This window comes from Cherax quadricarinatus, chromosome 12 (assembly GCF_038502225.1).
Source record: "Cherax quadricarinatus isolate ZL_2023a chromosome 12, ASM3850222v1, whole genome shotgun sequence".
In the NCBI taxonomy this organism is placed as follows: domain Eukaryota; kingdom Metazoa; phylum Arthropoda; class Malacostraca; order Decapoda; family Parastacidae; genus Cherax; species Cherax quadricarinatus.
In genome coordinates, this window is record NC_091303.1 from 35,788,632 (window position 1) to 35,803,696 (window position 15,065).

Sequence of the window (15,065 nt, forward strand, 5' to 3'; positions counted from 1 at the left end):
ACTTGGGAGTTGACGTGTCGGCGGATGGATTTATGAAGGATGAGGTTAATCATAGAATTGATGAGGGAAAAAAGGTGAGTGGTGCGTTGAGGTATATGTGGAGTCAAAAAACGTTATCTATGGAGGCAGGGAAGGGAATGTATGAAAGTATAGTAGTACCAACACTCTTATATGGATGTGAAGCTTGGGTGGTAGGTGCAGCAGCGAGGAGACGGTTGGAAGCAGTGGAGATGTCCTGTCTGGGGGCAATGTGTGGTGTAGATATTATGCAGAAAATTCGGAGTGTGGAAATTAGGAGGTGTCGAGTTAATAAAAGCATTAGTCAGAGGGCAGAAGAGGGGTTGTTGAGGTGGTTTGGTCATTTAGAGAGAATGGATCAAATTAGAATGACATGGAAAGCATGTAAATCTATAGGGGAAGGAAAGAGGGGTAGGGGTCATCCTCGAAAGGGTTGGAAAGAGGGGGTAAAGGAGGTTTTGTGGGCGAGGGGCTTGGACTTCCAGCAAGCGTGCATGAGCTTGTTAGATAGGAGTGAATGGAGACGAATGATACTTGGGACCTGACGATCTGTTGGAGTGTGAGCAGGGTAATATTTAGTGAAGGGATTCAGGGAAACCGGTTATTTTCATATAGTCGGACTTGAGTCCTGGAAATGGGAAGTACAATGCCTGCACTTTAAAGGAGTGGTTTGGGATATTGGCAGTTTGGAGGGATATGTTGTGTATCTTTATACGTATATGCTTCTAAACTGTTGTATTCTGGGCACCTCTGCAAAAGCAGTGATAATGTGTGAGTGTGGTGAAAGTATTGAATGATGATGAAAGTATTTTCTTTTTGGGGATTTTCTTTCTTTTTTGGGTGACCCTGCCTCGGTGGGAGACGACCGACTTGTTGAAAAAAAAAAAAAAATTCTGTTCTAAATTGGTGAAGGATAATATAAGTCAAAAGTTTTCTGCTGTGTTTATTTTGCTCCCTTTACACCCAGGATAACAGGCCTTTGGGACTCCTGGGTTGTAATACCAGTTTGTAGTGATATGTTAAAAAGATTAGCCAAAGGTATGCTAAGTTCCTCTTTACATTCCTTTAACACCCTTGTAAACAGTTCATCAGGGCCTGGGGATTTGTTAGGTTTTAGTTTCTCTATTTGTCTGAGGACCATGTCACTAGTTACCGCAATAGTACATAGTTTATTATCCTGTTCTACATAATCTCTTATTTCAGGAGTATCGCTAGTATTTTCCTGGGTGAAAACTGAGAGGAAGTAGGTACTGAGAATTTTACACATATCCTTATCCTTGTCAGTGATCTGACCAGAGTTACTCTTAAGTGGGCCAATCTTGTCCCTAATCTTACTTCTGTATACCTGCAAGAACCCTTTTGGGTTAGTCTCTGAATCCCTTGTGACCTTAGCCTCATAATCTCTTTTTGCTTTTCTTATTCCTTTCTTTATTTCTCTCTTTAATTGAATATATTGATTTCTTAACTGCCCAACCCCTTTTGATATGCCTATATATGCCTCTCTTTTGACCAATGAGATGTTTCAATCTATTGTTCATCCATTTGGGATCATTTTTGTTAGATCTAATTTCCCTACTCAGAACAAAAGTTGTCTGGGCAGCTAGAACTATGCTCTGAAAAATGTCATATTGGTAACCAAGATCACCTACCTGACTCATAGTTAGGACATTCCAATTTAGCCCACCCAGGTAATTTTTCAGTCCCATGAAGTCAGCCAAGCGAAAATCTGGGACAGAGATTTGATTGCAGTTATCGGGGTAATTCCACGATATATTGAAACTAAGTGATTTGTGATCACTTTCCCAAGCTCATCATTAACCTCAAGATTATTAATTAGTGAATCTTTGTTGGCAAGAACCAAGTCAAGCAGATAGTTTCCTAAGTTTGTTAGTGACGAATTTGCTTACCAATGTGGTCTTAGGAATGGAACTCCATCGTAAGTGAGGAGAGACTGTATTACTGAAGGCCAGGGAAGAAATTAAGAGATCTGTGGACCAGTATGACATGATACTATACTTATACAAATGTGGCATATGCATTATTGTGGTAAAAAATAAACAAATCTCAGCCACACTTGTCTCCTTCCTCTGGTGTAGTCATTCGTGACTGTGGTGAAACCATTGTACTGGCCATGGTATAATCAAGTACTTGTTACTTTCCCTGACAACAATTTTGTCAAAGAAGACTTCAAAGAATTCCGGTTCACTTGCAGTGTTCTTAAGGGTACAATTTGGCAGGATTCTAGTGACTATCATCAAATTGATGGGAACTGAGCACAAAATTTGCATTTTGCTGCCAATCCCAGATGCAGTTTGTTGGTGGATACCGGACATTAGTTGCTGGTTGTGGTTGTGGTGTGTGGCTGGTTGAGGATGCCCTGGGTCATGGACGTGCTGAGTCAGTGGTGTGGCTTCCAGCCTGGGCTTTGCTGGTGCTGCACCCAGCATGGCACCACCACCTACTTATATGTGCGATCTATTATCCATCCCAACTGTAGCCACATCTTTGTCACTTTCCTTGTCTGTTTCAGGTTTAGGACCATGGGATGTACTCCAGGATGTACCCCGTCCCCTTGGGATTGCATATGGCACACTACCAAACCACAAGCAGCATCATATAAACCAACGCTTCAGTGATGAATATTCTTCGTCACTGTCGCTACTCGAATGGTAATCAAGAGCAGTAAAATCAAAGCCACATCAGTGTCATCACCATTGCTCACATCTGAGGTCTGGCCATAGGAAAATATAAGCTTATGCTTATGGCAAGGTACAAATGGTCATGACCCAGACGAACCAGCACCAGAGGTGGAAGGTTGAGGGTCATCAAGGCTTTTGGCACTATTTTCAATATCACAAATTTTTGGTCACAAATTCTTCAAAACCATAGAATTCCTCTTCACTTCCACTTCCATCTGTGTTAGAACTGTTACTTGGGAAGTGGAGATTCCTAATTCGACAGGGAGTGAGGTTTGTGCTACTGTGAGGCATGGTGAACAAAGTGTACTGAGATGGCATTCCCACAATGCAATGCTGTGCACACTGACCACAAAGACCCATTCTCACATGTGTAAGCCTATGAGCCTTCTCACACTAAATCTGAAGCTGCTAGAATTTTGGCATAGTACTATGGCACAGACAGTGACCTCAAAGCCATAGTTCCATGGCACAGATGGCAAAGTGGTTAAGTTTCATCTCCAAATTAATTGCTTTTGCACCATTGTAAAGTCAAAATATCTTAAGTCGAACCACTTGAAGTTGAGGAGCACTTTTACTCTCATACAATCCCCTTTTTGTTTTCATGGATAATGTTCTTTGTTTTCATAGATGCCTCATTGCACCACCCATCTTTTATCCCCTCGTCAAATCTCTGGTTCACTTCATCTTTCATAGACCTGTCTGCCAACAAGTTCACTCCCAAACAATCAAACACATTTACTTCCTCCATACTCCCTCCTTCCAATCTGATATCCAATCTTTGATTATCTAGGTTTTTTGTTACCCTCATCCCCATGCTCTTTTCTATGCTCACTTTTAATTTCCTTATTTTACATACTCTTCCAAATTTGTCTGCTAACCTCTATAACTTCTCATAAAAATCTCCCAAAAGCACAGTATCATTGGCAAAAAGTAACTGACAACTCCCATTTTGTATTGGATTCTTTATCTTTTAATCCCACACCTCTCCCCAACAGCCTAATATTCACTTCTTTTACAACCCCATCTATAAATATGTTGAACCAGTGACATTACTGAAAAATAATATCCCTTTCTCCTACATATTCTAATCTAAGCCTCACTATCCTCTTAAAAACTGCTTTAAGAAAAAACCTACCACCTATTCCATACACTTGCAACATCTGCTACATTGTTTCCCTTTCCACCCTATCATATGCCTTTTCTAAGACAGATTACATGCCTTTCATATGCTTTGTCTAAACACATTATTACTATTATTATTAATTCATACAGTACCTGGGATATGGGAGACAATGATTCAAGGAAGAGAAGGGTAGGTGCAATTACAGACGAACAGGTAAGATAAATACAATGGACTCCCACTTCAAAGTGTGGGCCCATAACTTAAAAATTATATTTACCTTGTTTATGAATACTTGGCTTCCTTTGGTAAAACAGTTTCACAAGAAGAAGAGCTGTTGAAAACATGAATATTGTACAGAGCACTCCAAGCACAATAATAACCCAAAGTAACTGGGCTTCATTACACCTAAAAATAAATGAAAATATTTTAGAGTGCATCACATACAAAAATAAATATAATGAATTTAATATTTGCTTTTCTGCTACATTAGAAAGCAGTACAGATATTAATCCTTTCAGGGTCCAGAGGCCAAATTTCCAAGTGCACACCAGTGTCCAAGAATTTTCAAAAAATAATTTTATTTTTTCTTATGAAGTGGTAGAGAATCTTTTTCTGAAGGTAATAAAACAAAAAGTACGAAATTTGATGGAAAATTGACGAAATTACGCTCTTGCGAATTTTGATGTGTCGGCGATACTTATGCATTGGTGATTTTGCCGACTTTGACTCCCATTTTAGGCCAATTACCTTATTCCAGTCAACCAAATTCTTAGCTATTTTACTAGTATTACTTCTATTCTATCGACTGAGCACAAGAAATTGCCAACTCAACTGTTTCAACTACAAAATAAAGTGAATGGAAACTGGTAATTTGGCCAATTTAGTGCAAAGTTCAAATTATTCCAATTTCAAAATAGGGTCCAGAATAAACAATGCAGGCATTCCTGGCACTAAACTAACATTTCCTCTGTTCATTAGTTATGTTTTCAGGCTTTACAAATGAATTCCATTTTGATTTTTAATTCACGTAATGAATTTTTATTCAAACCAAAAAATAGAAGATTTACTGTCATGCAGTATTGTAATAATTGTATAAATAATATCAGCACATTTGTGAACGTATATTAGACCCATCAGCTGGCGTGTATCAGACATGTGAGGTCATTTGTTTACTCTTGCCATTTCTGCTACTTTGAGCTCAGTTTCAAGCCATTTTCAGTACTAAAACCAATCAAAATCATCTCTATTTCTATAATATGTCTTCCATTCTATCAATTGCGACCAAGAAATCGCAAATACAGCTATAAAAATACATTTGAAAAACACTGCAAAGTTGCTGTTTTAATCGAAAATTACGGTCTCAGTTTTTTTCTCTCATTATGCACTGTGTGCTGCAGGATTTGTTTTATGTGGTGCACACATACCACATAAATGTATTCTCTTATATCTAGGCCCAAATTTACCGCTCACAGCTTATCAGAGTGAGCTGAGCTCATGGTGTAGATCTACGGTTTGGACCCTCAACGTAAAGCCGTAGATCTATGGCATGGACCCTGAAAGGGTTAATCCTGCCAAGAAAAGAAAAAGACTGTCAAAATTAAACCCTTGCCTACCTTAATCATTAGTTCAAAGAGGAAAATTCATGCTTCACAGGCTATATACATATTATTATTATAATCATGGGGGAGTGCTAAACCGGTAGGGCTATACAGCACATGGGGGGAGAGGATAGAAGCTATTCAAGCTCAATTCAGGGAACCGGAGCACAAATCCAATTCCCTAGATCAAGAGCCCCTCGCTAGTGTTAAGGAACCTCCTTTGAGGGGGGCTCTACAAATAGTTAATAAAAAATTGTAAATACTCTACAATGAAGTTTCTTGAACTTCTAAACATACTAGACTATCTTTTACCTTTTCTTTAACATCAGTGAAGTGCATGGAGACAACACGAGGGTAATATTCATTATTCAAATATTTCACTCTGAGCACAGTAAATACACTGAGGGGTGCAGCTCTCTCAGTATATATAAACACACACTGATACCTATTACTGAGATTAAAGTACAGTATTCTTGATGTTAGTGCTAAGATAAATTGCAGCCATATGCAGGTGATATTCCTTAAACCTAACTATATGTATATATTTGACTGTATACAGGTAACACTCATGAAAGTATGCTGTTTTACCAATTTGCTTAGCTTAATAATAATACAAACTATAATGAAGTTTGTTTTTTCAATAAACCAGTCATATCCCACAAAGGCAGGGTGATCTAAGAAGAAAAATGATAGTTTCTCTTTTTAAATTTAGTGCTGTATACAGGAGAAGGGGTTACTAGCCCTTCACTCCCAGCATTTTAGTCACCTCTTATGACACGCATGGCTTTCAGACAAAGAATTCTGTTCCACTTCCCCATGGAGAACAAAAGAAAGTATTCTTCAGAAACTGCAAGCCTCATTCAAGGAAGTGAAAAGTCAACATGGTTGTTTAATGCATTTACAAATGGGGTTTAAAAAGAACAAGTGCTTAAAAGATAATAAATTTGATGACAGTGTATTCGGAAAATTTACATGAGATGCTGCAAAGGTTGACAGAGGAACTTGAGGTTTACAAAAGCGTACGAAAATGAACACAGAAATGAGCAAGGTGATAAAAGCAATGAAAGACTGGGCATCAGAATAGAGGAAAGGAGTATGGAGGAACTGAATGTATCTAGATACTGCATTTGGGACTAGATGTATCTGCAGATAAATCTAAGTAAGACAAGGAAAAAAGGGTTAATTGCAATGTTAAGGAGTCTGCAGAAAGAGACTTTTCAATTAATGTACAAAGGTTAATTTTTTTTTTTTAACACGCCAACCGACTACCACCAAAGCAGGGTAAATGTAAATGTATCAGACTAAAATTGTTGCATAACTTGTATGGATGTGAGATATGGTCTTGCGATTGTTGCAGTGAGGAGGAGGCTAGAGGCAGTGAAATTGTCATGTTTGAGAGTGAAGGAGTGAAGAAATTAGATGATGATGTGGTGGAATAGAAAGTGTAATTCAGAGAGAAGTGGGTGGATTGCTGACATGTTATTGTCATTTAGATAGGGTAAGGAATCACTGGTTGAGCAAGTATGCATAAATCTGGAGTAGATGGAAAGGGGGTGCAGAATACATCCCAGAAATTGTTAGAATAAGGTTTAAAACAGGAGGGACATTAACATCAAGTAGGCATATGTGAGCATTTTAGACTGGATTGAATGGAGACATGCAATTTCTGGAATTTGATGTGCTGTTGAAGAGTGAGAATATTAACATCAATGAAGGAAACCAGGAAAACTGGTTTGTCAGACTTGAGTTCTGAAGGTGAAAAGTATAGTGCCAACACTAATTAATAATATTATTAATAATAATAATAATAATAATAATAATAATAATAATAATAATAATAAATAATAATACAGTGGAAACTCTACTTGTGAGTTTAATCCGTTCCATGACCTTGCTTGCAGTTGGATTTGCTCGTTTGCAGAGTCAATTTTCCTCATTTAAATTAATTGAAATGCAATTAATCCATTCCAATGGAATTCTCCACTTCAATAATTTCGCTAATATCAACTCTACGGCTTATTTATCTATCTCACTTCATCTAATGTGACATATTGAACAATATAATATCATCTATACGGTTTATTTATCTATCACAGTTCATCTAATATGACATAACAAACAATATAAATAACAGAAACATGATATATACTCTAGAATGAATAAGGCATTATGTAACAGCTGGAGGCAGCCACAACCGCTTCCTCTTTGTTGTGGTAAACACTGCCACCTAGTGACAGCCTTTTGAAGCCATCTATTATTATAATTATTATATGTAGTACATTATTATTATATTCTTTCTTTCTTTCAACACACCGGCTGTATCCCACCGAGACGAGGTGGCCCAAAAGGAAAAATGAAAGTTTCTCCTTTTACATTTAGTAATATATACAGGAGAAGGGGTTACTAGCCCCCTGCTCCCGGCAATTTAGTCACCTCTTACAACACGCATGGCTTACAGAGGAAGAATTCTGTTCCACTTATTATTATATATTATTACAGTGGACCCCCGCATAACGATCACCTCCCAATGCGACCAATTATGTAAGTGTATTTATGTAAGTGCGTTTGTACGTGTATGTTTGGGGGTCTGATATGGACTAATCTACTTCTCAATATTCCTTATGGGAACAAATTCGGTCAGTATTGGCACCTGAACATACTTCTGGAATGAAAAAATATCGTTAACCGGGGGTCCACTGTATTACATAAGTATTATTATTACATAAGTATTATTATTATATATGTATTATTATTATATTTTTTTTTTCAACAAGTCGGCCGTCTCCCACCGAGGCAGGGTGACCCAAAAAAGAAAGAAAATCCCCAAAAAGAAAATACTTTCATCATCATTCAACACTTTCACCACACTCACACATTATCACTGCTTTTGCACAGGTGCTCAGAATACAACAGTTTAGAAGCATATACGTATAAAGATACACAACATATCCCTCCAAACTGCCAATATCCCAAACCCCTCCTTTAAAGTGCAGGCATTGTACTTCCCATTTCCAGGACTCAAGTCCGACTATATGAAAATAACCGGTTTCCCTGAATCCCTTCACTAAATATTACCCTGCTCACACTTCAACAGATCGTCAGGTCCCAAGTACCATTCGTCTCCATTCACTCCTATCTAACACGCTCATGCACGCTTGCTGGAAGTCCAAGCCCCTCGCCCAAAAAACCTCCTTTACCCCCTCTTTCCAACCCTTTCGAGGACGACCCCTACCCCTCTTTAATTCCCCTATAGATATATATGCTTTCCATATCATTCTACTTTGATCCATTCTCTCTAAATTACCAAACCACCTCAACAACCCCTCTTCTGCCCTCTGACTAATGCTTTTATTAACTCCACACCTTCTCCTAATTTCCACACTCCAAATTTTCTGCATAATATTTACACCACACATTGCCCTTAGACAGGACATCTCCACTGCCTCCAACCGTCTCCTCGCTGCTGCATTTACCACCCAAGCTTCACATCTATATAAGAGTGTTGGTACTACTATACTTTCATACATTCCCTTCTTTGCCTCCATAGATAACGTTTTTTGACTCCACATATACCTCAACGCACCACTCACCTTTTTTCCCTCATCAATTCTATGATTAACCTCATCCTTCATAAATCCATCCGCCGACACGTCAACTCCCAAGTATCTGAAAACATTCACTTCTTCCATACTCCTCCTCCCCAATTTGATATCCAATTTTTCTTTATCAAAACCATTTGATACCCTCATCACCTTACTCTTTTCTATGTTCACTTTCAACTTTCTACCTTTACACACATTCTCAAACTCATCCACTAACCTTTGCAATTTTTCTTTAGAATCTCCCATAAGTACAGTATCATCAGCAAAATGTAACTGTGTCAATTCCCATTTTGAATTTGATTCCCCATAATTTAATCCCACCCCTCTCCCGAACACCCTAGCATTTACTTCTTTTACAACCCCATCTATAAATATATTAAACAACCATGGTGACATTACACATCCCTGTCTAAGACCTACTTTTACCGGGAAGTATTCTCCCTCTCTTCTACACACCCTAACCTGAGCCTCACTATCCTCATAAAAGCTCTTTACAGCATTTAGTAACTTACCACCTATTCCATATACTTGCAACATCTGCCACATTGCTCCTCTATCCACTCTATCATATGCCTTTTCTAAATCCATAAATGCAATAAAAACTTCCCTATCTTTATCTAAATACTGTTCACATATATGCTTCAATGTAAACACTTGATCTACACATCCCCTACCCACTCTGAAGCCTCCTTGCTCATCCGCAATCCTACATTCTGTCTTACCTCTAATTCTTTCAATTATAACCCTACCGTATACTTTTCCTGGTATACTCAGTAAACTTATTCCTTTATAATTTTTACAATCTCTTTTGTCCCCTTTCCCTTTATATAAAGGGACTATACAAGCTCTCTGCCAATCCCTAGGTACCTTCCCCTCTTTCATACATTTATTAAACAAAAGTACCAACCACTCCAACATTATATCCCCCCCTGCTTTTAACATTTCTGTCATGATCCCATCAGTTCCAGCTGCTTTACCCCCTTTCATTCTACGTAATGCCTCACGTACCTCCACCACACTTACATTCTGCTCTTCTTCACTCCTAAAAGATGATATACCTCCCTGGCCAGTGCATGAAATTACCGCCTCCCTTTCTTCCTCAACATTTAAAAGTTCCTCAAAATATTCTCGTCATCTACCTAATACCTCCATCTCCCCATCTACTAACTCCCCTACTCTGTTTTTAACTGACAAATCCATACTTTCCCTAGGCTTTCTTAACTTGTTTAACTCACTCCAAAATTTTTTCTTATTTTCATTAAAATTTCTTGACAGTGCCTCTCCCACTCTTTCATCTGCTCTCCTTTTGCACTCTCTCACCACTCTCTTCACCTTTCTTTTACTCTCCACATACTCTGCTCTTCTTATAACACTTCTGCTTTGTAAAAACCTCTTGTAAGCTACCTTTTTCTCTTTTATCACACCCTTTACTTTATCATTCCACCAATCACTCCTCTTTCCTCCTGCCCCCACCCTCCTATAACCACAAACTTCTGCCCCACATTCTAATACTGCATTTTTAAAACTATTCCAACCCTCTTCAACCCCCCCACTACTCATCTTTGCACTAGCCCACCTTTCTGCCAATAGTCGCTTATATCTCGCCCGAACTTCCTCCTCCCTTAGTTTATACACTTTCACCACCCTCTTACTTGTTTTTGCCACCTTCCTCTTTTCCCATCTACCTCTTACTCTAGCTGTAGCTACAACTAAATAAATTATATATGTATTATTAAATGTTATTATTAAATATTATATATGTATTATTATTCCTAGGTACTAGGTTGGTAGACAGCAACCGCCCAGGGAGGTACTACCGTCCTGCCAAGCGAGTATAAAACGGAAACCTGTAATTGTTTAACATGACAGTAGGATTGCTGGTGTCTTTTTTGTCTCATAAACATGCAAGATTTCAGGTATATCTTGCTACTTCTACTTACACTTAGGTCACCTACACATACATGTACAAGCATATACTGTATATACACACCCCTCTGGATTTTCTTCTATTTTCTTTCTAGTTCTTGTTTTTGTTTATTTTCTCTTATCTCCATGGGAAAGTGGAACAGAATTCTTCCTCCGTAAGCCATGTGTGTCGTAAGAGGCGACTAAAATGCCGGGAGCAAGGGGCTAGTAACCCATTCTCCTGTAAATATTACTAAATTTGAAAGGAAAAACTTTCGTTTTTCCTTTTGGGCCACCCCACCTCGGTGGGATGCAGCTAGTACATTGAAAGAAGATGTATTATTAATATACATATTATATTATTATTATTGTATTTTATACTATTATTATTATATGTATTATTATTATTTTTTATATTTTTTTTTATTATCACACTGGCCGATTCCCACCAAGGCAGGGTGGCCCGAAAAAGAAAAACTTTCACCATCATTCACTCCATCACTGTCTTGCCAGAAGGGTGCTTTACACTACAGTTTTTAAACTGCAACATTAACACCCCTCCTTCAGAGTGCAGGCACTGTACTTCCCGTCTCCAGGACTCAATTCCGGCCTGCCGGTTTCCCTGAACCCCTTCATAAATGTTACTTTGCTCACACTCCAACAGCACGTCAAGTATTAAAAACCATTTGTCTCCATTCACTCCTATCAAACATGTTCACGCATGCCTGCTGGAAGTCCAAGCCCCTCGCACACAAAACCTCCTTTACCCCCTCCCTCCAACCTTTCCTAGGCCGACCCCTACCCCGCCTTCCTTCCACTACAGACTGATACACTCTTGAAGTCACTCTGTTTCGCTCCATTCTCTCTACATGTCCGAACCACCTCAACAACCCTTCCTCAGCCCTCTGGACAACAGTTTTGGTAATCCCGCACCTCCTCCTAACTTCCAAACTACGAATTCTCTGCATTATATTCACACCACACATTGCCCTCAGACATGACATCTCCACTGCCTCCAGCCTTCTCCTCGCTGCAACATTCATCATCCATGTTTCACACCCATATGAGAGTGTTGGTAAAACTATACTCTCATACATTCCCCTCTTTGCCTCCAAGGACAAAGTTCTTTGTCTCCACAGACTCCTAAGTGCACCACTCACCCTTCTCCCCTCATCAATTCTATGATTCACCTCATCTTTCATAGACCTATCCGCTGACACATCAACTCCCAAATATCTGAATACATTCACCTCCTCCATACTCTCTCCCTCCAATCTGATATCCAATCTTTCATCACCTAATCTTTTTGTTATCCTCATTACCTTACTCTTTCCTGTATTCACTTTTAATTTTCTTCTTTTGCACACCCTACCAAATTCATCCACCAATCTCTGCAACTTCTCTTCAGAATCTCCCAAGAGCACAGTGTCATCAGCAAAGAGCAACTGTGGCAACTCCCACTTTATGTTTGATTCTTTATCTTTTAACTCCACGCCTCTTGCCAAGACCCTCGCATTTACTTCTCTTACAAACCCATCTATAAATATATTAAACAACCACGGTGACATCACACATCCTTGTCTAAGGCCTACTTTTACTGGGAAATAATTTCCCTCTTTCCTACATACTCTAACTTGAGCCTCACTATCCTCGTAAAAACTCTTCACTGCTTTCAGTAACCTACCTCCTACACCATACACCTGCAACATCTGCCACATTGCCCCCCTATCCACCCTGTCACACGCCTTTTCCAAATCCATAAATGCCACAAAGACCTCTTTAGCCTTATCTAAATACTGTTCACTTATATGTTTCACTGTAAACACCTGGTCCACACGCCCCCTACCTTTCCTAAAGCCTCCTTGTTCATCTGCTATCCTATTCTCCATCTTACTCTTAATTCTTTCAATAATAACTCTACCATACACTTTACCAGGTATACTCAACAGACTTATCCCCCTATAATTTTTGCACTCTCTTTTGTCCCCTTTGCCTTTATACAAAGGAACTATGCACGCTCTCTGCCAATCCCTAGGTACCTTACCCTCTTCCATGCATTTATTAAATAATTGCACCAACCACTCCAAAATTATATCCCCACCTGCTTTTAACATTTCTATCTTTATCCCATCAATTCCGGCTGCCTTACCCCCTTTCATTTTACCCTGCCTCATGAACTTCCCCCACACTCACAACTGGCTCTTCCTCACTCCTACAAGATGTTATTCCTCCTTGCCCTATACACAAAAGCACAGCTTCCCTATGTTCATCAACAGTTAACAATTCCTCAAAATATTCCCTCCATCTTCCCAATACCTCTAACTTTCCATTTAATAACTCTCCTCTCCTATTTTTAACTGACAAATCCATTTGTTCTCTAGGCTTCCTTAACTTGTTAATCTCACTCCACAACTTTTTCTTATTTTCAACAAAATTTGCTGATAACATCTCACCCACTCTCTCATTTGCTCTCTTTTTACATTGCTTCACCACTCTCTTAACCTCTCTCTTTTTCTCCATATACTCTTCCCTCCTTGCATCACTTCTACTTTGTAAAAACTTCTCATATGCTAACTTTTTCTCCCTTACTACTCTCTTTACATCATCATTCCACCAATCGCTCCTCTTCCCTCCCACACCCACTTTCCTGTAACCACAAACTTCTGCTGAACTCTCTAACACTACATTTCTAAACCTACCCCATACCTCTTCGACCCCATTGCCTATGCTCTCATTAGCCCATCTATCCTCCAATAGCTGTTTATATCTTACCCTAACTGCCTCCTCTTTTAGTTTATAAACCTTCACCTCTCTCTTCCCTGATGCTTCTATTCTCCTTGTATCCCATATACCTTTTACTCTCAGTGTAGCTACAACTAGAAAGTGATCTGACATATCTGTAGCCCCTCTATAAACATGTACATCCTGAAGTCTACTCAACAGTCTTTTATCTACCAATACATAATCCAACAAACTACTGTCATTTCGCCCTACATCATATCTTGTATACTTATTTATCCTCTTTTTCTTAAAATATGTATTACCTATAACTAAACCCCTTTCTATACAAAGTTCAATCAAAGGGCTCCCATTATCATTTACACCTGGCACCCCAAACTTACCTACCACACCCTCTCTAAAAGTTTCTCCTACTTTAGCATTCAGATCCCCTACCACAATTACTCTCTCACTTGGTTCAAAGGCTCCTATACATTCACTTAACATCTCCCAAAATCTCTCTCTCTCCTCTACATTCCTCTCTTCTCCAGGTGCATACACGCTTATTATGACCCACTTTTCGCATCCAACCTTTACTTTAATCCACATAATTCTTGAATTTACACATTCATATTCTCTTTTCTCCTTCCATAACTGATCCTTCAACATTACTGCCACCCCTTCCCTTGCTCTAACTCTCTCAGATACTCCAGATTTAATCCCATTTATTTCCCCCCACCGAAACTCCCCTACCCCCTTCAGCTTTGTTTCGCTTAGGGCCAGGACATCCAACTTCTTTTCATTCATAACATCAGCAATCATCTGTTTCTTGTCATCCGCACTACATCCACGCACATTCAAGCATCCCAACTTTATAAAGTTTTTCTTCTTCTCTTTTTTAGCAAATGTCTACAGGAGAAGGGGTTACTAGCCCATTGCTCCCGGCATTTTAGTCACCTCATACGACACGCATGGCTTACGGAGGAAAGATTCTTTTCCACTTCCCCATGGACAATAGAAGAAAATAAAGAAGAACAAGAGCTATTTAGAAAAAGGAGAAAAACCTAAATGTATGAATATATATATGCATGTTCTGTGAAGTGTGACCAAAGTGTAAGTAGGAGTAGCAAGATATCCCTGTTATCTAGCGTGTTTATGAGACAGAAAAAGAAACCAGCAATCCTACCATCATGCAAAACAGTTACAGGTTTCTGTTTCACAGTCATCTGGCAGGACGGTAGTACTTCCCTGGGTGGTTGCTGTCTACCAACCTACTACCTTTTAATTATACATATTATTATTATACATATTATTATTATTATTATTATTATTATTATTATATAAATAATTTGTAATTTTTATTCACACAAAAAATATAAGATTTACTGTTATTCCTTATTGC

General features: G+C 38.8%; 1 protein-coding gene across 2 annotated transcripts in view; it reads right to left on the reverse strand.

Moving 5' to 3' along the window:
- The window catches only part of LOC128686683 (protein cueball), a 210,176-nt gene that overhangs the window by 89,928 nt on the left and 105,183 nt on the right, over positions 1–15,065 (reverse strand). For both annotated transcript variants that reach the window (XM_070084307.1, XM_070084308.1), the window contains exon 6: positions 4,118–4,245. In XM_070084307.1, coding sequence (XP_069940408.1) covers positions 4,118–4,245 — 128 coding nt within the window. The remainder of the gene's footprint in view (positions 1–4,117; positions 4,246–15,065) is intronic.